The sequence below is a fragment of the Engystomops pustulosus genome, chromosome 1, assembly GCF_040894005.1.
Source record: "Engystomops pustulosus chromosome 1, aEngPut4.maternal, whole genome shotgun sequence".
Taxonomy (NCBI): Eukaryota; Metazoa; Chordata; class Amphibia; order Anura; family Leptodactylidae; genus Engystomops; species Engystomops pustulosus.
Window position 1 is genome coordinate 111,489,276 of NC_092411.1, and position 13,134 is coordinate 111,502,409.

General features: G+C 39.9%; 1 protein-coding gene across 1 annotated transcript in view; it reads left to right on the forward strand.

The window, feature by feature from the left end:
- The first annotated feature begins 2,346 nt into the window (after window positions 1-2,346).
- The window catches only part of LOC140131354 (uncharacterized), a 44,592-nt gene continuing 33,804 nt past the window's right edge, over window positions 2,347-13,134 (forward strand). Inside the window, exons 1-3 of the mRNA XM_072150886.1 lie at window positions 2,347-2,462; window positions 5,496-7,728; window positions 10,278-10,392. Of these exons, the coding sequence (XP_072006987.1) occupies window positions 5,496-7,728; window positions 10,278-10,392 (2,348 nt within the window). The 5' untranslated portion in view covers window positions 2,347-2,462. The remainder of the gene's footprint in view (window positions 2,463-5,495; window positions 7,729-10,277; window positions 10,393-13,134) is intronic.

The following is a 13,134-nucleotide window of genomic DNA, read 5'->3' on the forward strand; positions in this document are numbered from 1 at the left end:
TTTACATTTTGGAATTGTTGATTAGATTGTTGATTGTAGAGAGGATTTTTTTTCCTTCACTGCTCGAGAAGACCATTAGAGAGCCTGTTGTTAAATTTGTATCCCACCCCTGTATATATGTGTGTAAATATCTATGTTTCTCTGTTAACCTATATAAATGCTTATACTGTTGTGTCAGCTATGCATCCCTTGCTGCTTTGTGTATACGTACAGCCATGACAACCACACAAGGGACATGTTTGTAGGTTGCACTTGGCACGCCCAGCGTTACTATCTCACAGTTACAGATAATGTAATGCTGCACCTAAGAAGAGCTAATACATGTGTAGTGGACCGTGTATTCTGTGGAAGGAAGACAGCAATAGAGCCTAGATGTGATGGAACTAACTGATGTATTAAAGTGTATTTACGGTGTATGATGATCCTTGCATCTAGAGAGGCATCACTCCTTGGTTTCTGGGTGTCACATTGACTCTGAGCGTTCTAAAAGTGGGACTGCCTAACGAGAAATCACATAAGATACGGGGTAGGATAGAGGACAAACTTTCTACAGTCCTACGCAGACTGCAGAGTATTCATCTTCTTGCTGTTTGCCATGCAGTATACACTCATGGACAAGATTCCATTCCATAATATTCATCTGGCTTGAGGAAACGGCAGATTGTGACCCGATGCAGTCTGATTGTTCAAGCCCAGCTTTGGAGTAGTGGCATATGCTGAATACATACTGAATGTCAGCCAACTACTATCTAATTTAGATATATAGAATATTATAATGTGTTGTGCCTGTGTCACCTGGGGGTGATGTATCATTGAATTTTTTTTGTTGGTGTTTTAGTGTAGTTGTGGTACATATGTTTTGCACTTTCCATTGCGCCAAATGAACATAGGACAGTGCAAAATCAGATAGGCCCAGCTTCATCAAATACATCATTTACATAGACTAGTTTCACAATAGGACTGAATTCATAAATTGCAACTTTCCATTTAGGCGCAAGCTTTGGTGCAAATTGCTGCTGGTCCTCACCCTGGTCTATGTGTTGCAACTTTTGTTAGTAGTTTGTGACTTTTTATGTCTCAAACAATTCCCTTAGCGTAAGACACTGACAACAGATTTATCAAGAGACAAAGCCAATTTAATGAATCTGATGACAGCGGAACTCCAAAGACAGACATGGAATGTCACAAGGAGCCGTCTAATGATGTATCAACCCAATATGTAAAATGAGATTTCCCTGGGGAATTACTGAGGAGCCTATGGGGCTCATTTACTAAGGACTTTGCGCCACACTTTTGTCGGACTGTGCACGTTCTTCTAGGCTTGCACAGGTATTTAAGAAGTGTCTGCGCCACTATTGTATCCCACACAACCCTTTTGTGGTGCAGCTGGCCTTCATGTCACACAAATTGTTACTTGTTATTGTGTTACTCGTCCTATGTTAAAGGTGTACCACAATAAAGATGGTGAACTCTGTCGGGCCAGTGCAGGAAAGCGACACATTCATGATTTCTGGAGCAGAATCTTATATGTATATACATACTATAATGAGATGTAGATTGGCTAAAGTGGGCTTGTATGTATGATAAGCCTTTACTTTCCAAAAACAAAATCAATACATAAAATCTGATTTTCTTAAGGAATTACTGAGGAACATGAATATGTATATATACAGTGAAAAAAATAGGAAAACAGCAGAGAAAATACAATATGAGTGGGTGTAAGTCCAGAGGTATGACTCAGCCCATCAACATACAAAAAATAAAGATTGGCAGCACTCCAAAATTAAAAAAATATAAAGTCCTTTTTATTCCAAAGTGTCCATGCCATGAGATAAAATGAAAAGCTAGAAAATGAGATATCAATCAGCTGGATTGAAACTAGTGCAGTCTATATGAGAAGCTTGTGTTTTCCCAAAACAGTGATGATATATAAAATGTGATTTCCAAGAGGAATAACTGAGGGTCTATGTGTGTATAAATAAAAGATGTTCCCTTAGCGAGCAGAGAAATTTAGAAAATAATATTGAAGAAAATGCAAGGATCGTCATAATTTATCTAAATTAGTTAGGGGGATCTTCATTTTTTATCAGATCTAGGCACTATTGCTGTCTTTCTTCCACAGGATACCCCGTCTGCTCCACATGTATTAGCTCTTTTCATGTGCAGTCATTACAAGTGCATTAACTATTGTCTTAACTAAGTAATGATCTTGAATCAGGATGGGAGTACATGCACTACTGCAGCTCCATCAGATACCTGAAGGCAATTGTTCTATACCTCTTCTTCACCATGTGACTGTACAGGGGAGATGTACATGACTCCACTCTCCTCTAGGGGGCAGGCTCGGCAGGGACATGGCTGCCGGTAGCTGAGGGCGGGGAGTGTTTGGCGTCCTGTTGCTATGGTCCCTGAGACTCTCAGAGCCTGCACACGGCCAACTCTGTGCTCCCGGTCACATTCAGGTAACTAAATACTTACATGTATTAATATGACTCGCCTTATCAATCTGATGCTACCGTAGATGCTTGTGATGTGGGTATGGGGAGGGCATCAATGATATGAGGAGCCGGGGGTTAAAGATGTGCTACTTCATGTGTATGGAAGCATACACTTACTAAAGTTAGTTTTTCCATGTAATTCATGTGGCCAGGGTTTTTACATTCAGGCTGGGATTTTCTTTCTGGACGTATTTGAGGTATTTTCGGTATTTTCATGCGTACAAAACTACTTTTATTTGCCTACATAAGAAAATATTCTTTGCCCTATGATTTCCTTTTGTATTCTGAGCCAATTGTGTCCAATGTATGGAGTAACTATATACAATGCATTTATGCAGAACTTACATTAAATGTTTAACTCACGCAGTAAAACATTTATAAAAGATGGGACTGAGCAAATTTGCCTTAGATAAAAATCTTGTCAGTGACGTATTTGCCTCCTGATAACAATGATTGCCAATACACTACTGCTCCAGATCAGACACATCGGCCATCTCCACTGTCATTGGAAGCCCAAATTGAGTCCATGTTCAGGTGTCATTGTACTGTCATTCATGCTTAGTGATGGCAGTCCTGAAGTTGGGCGTTTCACCACTGATTGGCTGAGGTGGGCTTGGGTCGCTGATAAACTAAGACGGTGGAGGTGCCAGAAAACCTGAGCTGGATCAGTGGGGAAAGGCAAATATAGTTTATTTTTTATTTTACAGCATACAGTTTTCTGTCAAAATACCAGTTTAGTTTGCATTTAGATATACAATAAATGTCTTATAGATGCAACCTGCACCCACCCCTGAAATAAAACTACAGTACTGCAGACATATATAGCATATGCTGTAGCTCCTATTTTGATTTTTGCATTTCCTTTCTGTACATGGCGCACTGCAAGGGACGGAGCTTATTTAATTTACCATTTACAGAGCTATATGATGACTTTTTTATGCTGAACCAATAGTACTGTCCAATGGCACCATTTAATATGCCATGCTCTATGCAGGAAAGCTGGAAGACAATTCCAAATGCAGTGAAATTGTCCAGATTTTCTATGCAGCAGTCATTCCATTTACATTACAGGATTACAGTAGAGGATAACACCTCTACAATAGATGATGTCACCACTTACCTGCAATGTGTACAGATTATGCTTAGAAAACTCTCCATAGACCACAATGAGTCAGCTCCAAACCATTGCTGCCTATGCCCCTGAGGCTACTGTAAGGTATATCACACAGGGGCGTACCTACAGTGGTAGCAGCCATAGCAGCCGCTATAGGGCCCACAGAGTCAGGGGGCCCCGTCATCCAACCTGACAGAATAAAGAATGGAGGATGTGCACCATTATATCTATATTGTACTGCACATTGTCCAGCATATGTGTATAACATATACTGTGATGTATATATGCAGTATCTGTGATGTGTATATGGTGTCTGTATACACTGTATGTGAGTATGTTGCATATGGCACTGTATGTATGTGTATATGCAAATGAGTGTATTTATATGTGATTGTAACTCGCATGTGTGAGTATACTAATATGTAAATTTTTTAAGTGGGAAGGGGGGCCCCATGCAGTAGCCTGCTAGGCAGCCCCGTCTCTCCTAGTTACGCCACAGATATCACTAAATGCTTTTACTTAAGATGTAAGGGATATGTTTTGTTATCTAAATTTAATGAGTCAAAACCCTGCATGGAGATATCAGCACCAAAGAATCAAAAAAATATGAAGATTGCATTTTATTTCTTATATTTGAGTTATATGGTGTATTTGTTTCACAGACATAGTAACTGATATTAAAATCTTCTTTATTTACAAACATTATATCTCTACTATATATCCCTATACATCTCTACTATATATCCCTATGTATCCCTATATCCCTCCTTCTTTTTTTCCACTTAAAGGGGAGTAGGGATCGAGGAATAGTACCAAACAAACAGCGCTGCCATTGCTAATAGCTCAATACAGTTGGCGAAAGATGTCAGGGGGCTACTAGGTTAATTGTGAATTAGCAAGTACCCGAATGTTGTGAAAACTGAAAGGGATGGGAGTTAATACAGACCTGCAGACTATAACCCATCGATGTTAGAACTATATGAGATTGGCGATCTCTAGATCTGGTGCACATGTACTCAATTCTGAGATTTGTATTACTCTGAGCATAGTCCATATAGAGCTAAGAGTTGCCAACTGGGTAATATTAATCACATAATCGATGTTGCAAAGAAGTTACAATTTATAACTATTAGAGGCTCTGAGTGGCTACATGTATTCTGTATAACCATAAAGGGGTTTTCCCACCAAGCAAAGTTAGGCCCTATCCATAGGATAGGGCCTAACTTGCTGGTCAGTGGGGGTCTCAGTGCTGAGACCCCCACAGATCATGAAAACGAGGGGTCCGTCTGACATTAATGGAGCAGGCAACCGCGCATGACCGTTCTTCTCCATTAATCTCTATGGAGCTGATGGAGATGGGCAAGCGCACTGATCAGCAATTTCCGACTTCTCCATAGAGATGAATGGAGCAGAACGGTCATGCGCGGCCGTCTGCTACATTAATCTGATGAGGGGTCCGATGTAGGTACGTGGGACCCCATCAGACCCTCATTTTCGTGATCTGTGGTGGTGTCACGGAGTACGGCCTAATTTTTCTTCATGTGAAAACCCTTTAATGCACCAAGAGCTTACCCGGCTGATGATTAATAAAATATTGTGCAGAAATTTTCTGCCGGAATAACAATGATATCAGTAAACAACACATTGAGACACTTTTTAAAGATTTTTTTATTGCACAAAAATATAATGTTATGTACAGTACATGAAATATTTTTCAAAACGTAGATACTATTAAAGGTTATGTTTTATACGTTCAGATATGGGCATTATTTAGTTTGCCTTAGGCAAAATCTGGAAAAAGGATGAAGCCCTGTTAGGACTTAGGTCCAATTTTCTGAATTTAGATGTTTATATGTTACTTACATGCCTCTATTTTCTTACAGATGGAGCTGTCACCTAATAATTCCCCTCAGTCACCGCCAGACCTTGATAACCATGTTACAGATACTCCACGTACAAGTAACTTAAAATTTCTACGGGCTAAAAGGCTAAATTACTTCTGTGATAAAAGTTCCCCGAATCCTCTGCCTAAGAAAAAAGAACTACAAAATGGAGGAAAAACCAGTAGGATTTTAACACCACGTAAATGCCATTCAGCACCAACCACAAACCATATTCCTGCTGATTCAAGTGTGTCCAAAAAGCTTAATGCTGAAGTGAAACCTCTGTCACTGAATGGGGAAACATCTTTAGAAGATAAAGAAAAAGCAAAACCAGGAAGTTCAATTCAAGATGTTCAAGCAAATTCAGGAAAAGAGCACCTTCCCAATAATCCTGCCAGTCAGAGTGAGAGCCTACCAATAATACAGAGTGAAACAAAGGAACATAGAAAGAACAGCAAAACACAGACAACAGAACCCTGCATGCTTAATAAATCATTTCCTAATATTTTACACCCTACGGTATCAAATCCTCCAGTCGCCTCATCGCATCATACCCTGCAACCAATGATGAAAGAAGATAGTAAGGATATAGCTATACAACATGGTCCTAAATCTGAGAGTAATGTGCTGTTTACAGACCTCGATTTACAATCATCTCACGGTGAACCTGAGATTGTAGTGTCTCCCATACACCATAATACACTCTTTACTCCTCAAAAAATCAAGGACCAAAATAATTTACCTCATGGTCTTACAAAAACAGAATCATATGAAGAGGATCTTTTACATTCTACTCACCGGAGTCTTTTAAGGAGTAGCTGTATCACTGATTTGGATCAAGATCTTTTGGAAGATTTGTCTGTACCAGAAATAGATAAACTTCACCATGTTATGACTTGGGCTAAAAAATTCCTAGACAAATGTAATAGTGATATTTTGTCAAAAAACACAGATGAAGACACATCTTCTGAACCCAATGTAAATAATGGTGACAGCGATGTAAACCTGAATGTAAAAAGCCTTGAGTTTGGTGACTTTACTAGACACCCTTATCTTGGTGATAAACCTAAAGAAACTACTCCAGGTCAGTGTCGAGTTCCGAAAAGCTCCAGAAGTTTGTCAAAATCAAAAACAACAAATCTAGATTCTTCTATGGACAATTTCTTTCATTCTGACACTGAAGACAATTTATCTGCAAGGTCAAACAGAGTCTGCCCACAGCTGGGAAAGAACAGTCACATAAAGAAAGCTTTCACTATGAAAAGTTATGCTGATTTTGGAGACCAATTTTTTGACAACATAAAACAAGATTGCATTGATCTATTTGAAAACGGACACCAGCCCAAACAAGAGCACTATAACACACATAATGATAGTAAACCAAGTATGGTCTTAAAGGACTATTCTATTAATCGGGAAAATGCCTCAAGCTCACCAGATTCTTACCTTGATACTGAAAGACTTAATTCTCTGCTGGAAGACCTGGAATTAATAGAGAAAGGTTTAGAGAAGAATGGAGAAGAAGATGGTTCTAGAACAAATAGAACATTTGTAGTGAAAAAGAGCGTAAAACATGATCCTACCACCTTCATGCCAATGTCGGAAAATATTCTACACGTTACGGAACCAGCTTCACACAGAAATGACTCCAATAGGATATATCAAGAATGCCCTGCATGCAGTTTCTCCAGTACCACTAGCTCTAACTGGTGTGCAGAGTGTGGTTCAGCCTTAAACTCTGAAAAGAACAAACCAAATGGAAGTAAAATTTTAAATTTACCAACACGGCACATATTAGATGACACTGCTGTAGATGATTTTTTTAGTGTCACCAACCAAAGAAAGAATATTGATGATAACCCAAAGCGGAAAGCAAAGGAATTAGGCCGAGCAGTGTGCTGGGAGAGCCACTCAGATGTAGTCTCTGATAGTGACAGCAGTGTGCTTGACAAGTATTTCTACTATGTGAAACAGCTAGATATACTAAAAAGTCAGGAAAAAGAGAAGCAAACTGAACATTTTCCAGATCTGTCTACAAGTGAAACTTCAAGTGACGATGAGGATTATTCCATGCCTCGGATAAGAAGATATCCAGCCAAGCCTTGGGATGACACTAAGACCCCGGCAGCTGATATCTATCAATTAGGGGATCACTCTACTAAAGAGAACAATCTTAAAAGATCCACTGAGCATAATAATGGGACTGTACTGTCCAATGTCAAGAGTCCTCTAGGTAAAGCATTTGTCTTTGATAATGATGTATTATCCAACAAATAATTTATATAACTTGTGGAAATGCAGATCTCCTATATAATAGAAATTGTATTATATGTCAGTATAATATGAAAAAGTTATATCTATTAAAAGTTCTGTACTGCTTTCTTGAAATATAAAGAAAACCTTCTGGTTCACAAATGTCTTCTATCTAATCAGCTGCCATTTCTGTCCATAAAATGGCTGGAGATGGAGGGCCATGTGATCATAAACTTCCATGACCATTCTACCTTCCTGGACCTTATGATTCCATTTATAAATACAACCTTGAGGTCCTGGAAGGTAGACAGTTAGGGCACAGACAGGATCACATGGCCTTCCAGCTCCTATCACTTCCTATCCTACCTAGAAGCTGATGAAGAAGAGCACTTTACTTTATATATCAAAAAAGCATGTCAGACTTTTTATTGATGTATATTTGTAAATTACCTAAAATCCTGCCCACACATAATAGAAAACATGAAGTAAAGTGGCCAACCACTTTGACCTTTACAGACAGTCACTGGATAGTCCTATCTCTTTGTGAGCTGTATCATCAAGTAAAATATTCCTTAGGTATGGAGACATGCTGGGATTGGCCCACAGGTGGATCCACCAGTGGGCCCCTGAGTTAGGCGGGCACAATATGGGGGGTATGAGAGGGGGCCCACAATATGGAAGGGTTTTAGAGGGGGCCTACAATATGGGGGCATGAGAGGGGGCTTGCAATATGGGGGGTATGAGAGGGGGCTCACAGTATCTCTCTAAGATGAGAGGGGCCACAATATGAGGAGGAGATGAGACACCATAATATGAGGGGTAGATAAGGGGCCACAATATGAGGAGGAGGTGAGAGGGGCCTCAATATGAGAAGGAGATGAGAGGGGACATAATACAAGGAGATTATGAGCAGGGCCACAATACGTGGATGAGAGGAAACACTATGAGGGGGAGATGAGAGGCTACACTATGTAGGGGAGATGAGAGAAGCCACAATATGAGAAGATGAGGGGCCAAAATATGAGGGGGAGATGAGAGGGGCCACAATACGAGGAGGAGAAGATGAGGGGCCAAAATATGAGGGGGAGATGACAAGCCACAATGTGAGTGGGAGGTGAGAGGTCACAATATGAGAGGGAGATGAGAGGCTGCAACATGAACACAAGGTGAGGAGCTGCCAGAGGCACTGATTGCTTTTAATTAGTCCTACCTAATGCTTGACATCCATGTTCACATAACTGAAGTACATTTTAGGTGCATCTGAAGAATCTCCTTCCTGAATGCAGACTCCCCCTGAAACGCAGACATGTTTAGACTTCAATGCTTGTGCACGTTAAGTAGCGACATAGCATGTTACTATTTACCGAACACAAGCATTTAGGTCTAAACACATGTGAGTTCCGGAAGTAGTCTGCATTAGGGGAGGGGATTCTCCAGATGCACCTAAAATGTATTTTAAAACACAATTCAATCGCATCTTGTGTACATGGTCTTAGGCTGCATTCACATTATGTGTATACATTGAGTTTTAAAACACATTGCAAACACATGGGAAAAAAACGCTCCTCAAAATATATCTGTGTTTTTACTATCATTAATACTGATGTGTTTTGTGATGTGTTTTGACTGATGCATTTGTTGTGCCTTTCAGACAGATGAAAATGTATTCTGCAAACGTGGCCTAAGAATATACAAATGATATTTTCATATAGCAGTAGGTGGCCCCTCAGAATCTATTTCACTGGTGGGCCCTAGGCCACCCAGTCCAACCCTGTATGGAGAGATATTATATTTAGTCTCCTTTCCTAACCGGCTCCTGTGTACGGACTGCTGAAGGCTTTCAGATACGCTGTTCACTAAAAAGGAAGACAGGGGCGAAACAAGAGCCAGAGCAACTTCCTCTATACATTGCACGCTATGGATAGGAAAACCAGCAGGCTCATATTGAGAGATGATCGAACCCAGTCCCGGTTTGATGTTCCGATTTAGGCTCATTGCCGGAATGGCGGCCAAACAGCCAATCTGGGAAATCGATGCCCCATGCTTCTAGCGATAGCCATGATTGGACAGACACTGTTCGACCGCCAATCCAATGTCTGGGTTTTGCAGTCGAACCTGAACCAGAACTCTGGGTCCACTCATCTCTACTCATTATTTCTGAGAATATAGGAATATACTGTCGTATATTTGTACTGTGTAGATGTCAATAGTAAATCAGATACCCCCTTATGTAAATCAACTTATTTTTACTAGAATGTGTATGATATTGCCCATCCTGGGACTGTACACATGATTATATACATATGATTATATATATATGTGTTTGTGTGCTTTGTATTTTGATTTTACAGCTTATTTAATATATAATAAACTGAAGTAACCATTCACAATTTTTGCTTCTTTGAATTATAATGGGTTTTGTATTTATTATACTGCAAGTTAATACAATATTATGTTACACTACTAATGTAAGTTAACCCAACACAGTTATTCATTACACTGATTTATGCCTATTGTTACATATTTTAGATAGAAAGCTGCAGAAAACCCCATATAGTTCATCAAAAGTGGCTGGTCCTAGGAGGTATTGGGAGAAGTCCAGTATTGCTTGGTCCTCATACACACATGGAGAGCTGAAGCCAAGGTTTGCTTATCCTGTCATTTTGTTAGCCATTCATGGCTTTTGAAGTGTCATTTTTGGAGAATACTAGACTTCGCTAATATCTGCTAAATAACTACCAAGCAACATATTTAATCATATCCAATCTCACCAACTTCCTTAACCCTTTCCAATGCTGTTTTCTTAATAGAGGAGGTTCACCTACTAACCCAAAGACCACTGGTGAACATTTACTAATACTGTCTAAAAGTGTTCCAGATTGCCCCAGAGACTATCAGATGCTGATTGGCTTACATTGCACCAGATTTTGTTTAAGCCGTCAGACAGAGAGTGCTTGCATCATAATTCCATATGATGCAAGGACTCCCGTCCTGTGCAATGTGTGAAGTCTGTGGGATTGAACTGACATACAGATCGGTTTCCACGTTTGTCTGCAGCTGGCCTAAGTTTCACAGTATTTATGGCATATCCTATGGATGTAAAAGTACACATTTATTGAAAGCCAACAAGCATATTTAGAGATAAAGACGACATGTTAGGAGCTTTCCAGGTTCTGATCCTCGGACCAGTTACCTCTTATAGGTAACCATTATTCTTTTACATTTATTTTCTGCCATTAGCTGGCTAATTTATTCTCTTTTATTAGGCTTTTATTGTGCACAAGAAAGTAGGTTATCCTCAATAACAAGTGAGTGTATTTTCCTTGTACCTATTCGTTAAATGAGATGGATTGTACTTACATGCTGGAGCTGAGCACAAAGCTTCCTTGCTGGGTTCGCTCTGCAGCAGATATTATAATGATAAAAAACACTTTAATATTTTATTGAACTCTTGTCATTGCTGCAAGGTCAGCAGAGCAATGTCTGATTCAGTATTACGAGGTTCCCTGCGGCTCACGTGCTTGCTTTGTTTCCAGCATCCAATTCATCCGGAGATGACGGCTCTGTAATTACTACTAATTTCGAAGAGAATAGCCCCTCTGATTTTCAGCTCACCAGCTCCCCGGCAGACTCAATATCTAGATTATTAGTTTCATTACAACCTGCAACACAAATATTTTACTTAGTATGAAAACATGAGCATGTGTTAAACAGGAAGAATGTGTTGTATTTACTGTATATATTCGCCATCATTCACCTATACACAACAATGACTATGTCAGGTCCTTACTGTATTTTTTAGAAGTAAGGCTTCTTGGTGAGAGTATCCTCATGGAATGGCATGTAACATTTGTTCTTATTTTACTCAAAAATACAGTAATGGCATCCGGAATCGTAACATATTCATGATGTGCGCAAATCTATAGTACAGCCCAGGGCATGAACTCTAAGGCATTATTCACACATCCCTTTCCTTTTTCATGCAAGTCAATAGGGGGTATATATCATACGCCCATGCTCGTTTGATAGCTCGGCTGACCCTCCAGCCTTTTGATATATCCAGCAGCAGCAAGTGTGCAGACGCAGGGACAAGAATGCTCACTCCCCCACCTGCCGTGCCCCCTTCCCTGATAAATACCCCCCAGTGTCTGTTTTTTCATAGTTTTGTTTGTGTTTTAGTAATTTTCCATTCATCCATACACTCCTATTAAAGATAAAAACTAAAAGAGGTCTAACCCAATACAAGGGCCACATGACTGCATATTGCATTTGCCTTCTGTCCTTGTTCTTTTAGCAGGTCCCATTGACTTGCAGGAGAGTAATTGGGACATCGTCTAGTAAAAACAAGCCAAAAAAAATTAAAGAGGAAAAAACACACGACCAAATTAAATTCATAAAAATGTCATAATCTTTATTACATACTCCAATAGAAAATAAAATACAATAATGACACAATCAAAAAATGGAGAATTAAAATACCCCACATGGGATACCACCTGCGGCAAGTGAACAACCACCCCAAATATATAAGAGCCAATAAACCTGCTGTCTGAGGGGAACTTCATTAGGTCCTTGGCTGTCCAGCAAAACAGATGGCACCCCGCAATGACATCACAGGGCGTTGATAGGAGAGGAAGGAAGCCCCCTCCCTCATCTAACGGGTTAAACAGTCAGTATCTGAACTCTTACCGAAACAGACTGTTAGAGAAGGGTCCCGGCTGCCATATGACAGCTGGATCAATGCTCTTCCCTGCATGGGGCACCCGTGCAGAACTTAGGCTAGGCTGACGGAGAAACCCCTTACCGATTGAGAAATCTGTATGGCTGCTCACTAAGGGGTTAATAATAATGCTCTCCCTGCTCTAGACCACCAGAGATGATGCCATGAATTTTTTTATTTTCTCCACCAAGGGCTTATTACAGTAGTTAAGCACTTTTTTTGAGTACCATCACATTCCAACTTACACACATAAGGAGGAGAGTCACATAATCCATTCCCTGTAGTGACGAGCTGTCATCCCCATCATAAACTCTTGCTGCGATCATGACCCTCATAACCTCTTGCTGCAATCATGCCCATCATAAACATGAAGACACACTTGTGTATACTTCTATCACATAAACAAGTTTACTTGTTTCATGATATGTGAATTCATTCCTTCAGTCAGAAACATGAGCCTCGAGTCTTTAGTACTCACAAAGCAGCAAAGTAGAACAAAGTATTTGTGCAAGCACTAAACGTTCCCTGCTATTTACAGGAAGCTCTTGGCTTTCTACGTCTTTACACAAAATTTCTTACAGGACAAGTTGTAGTGATTAAAGGACATCTAACATCAGTTTACTGATGGCAGATGTGTCCTAGTAAGAAGTTCATTAGGACTTCTTT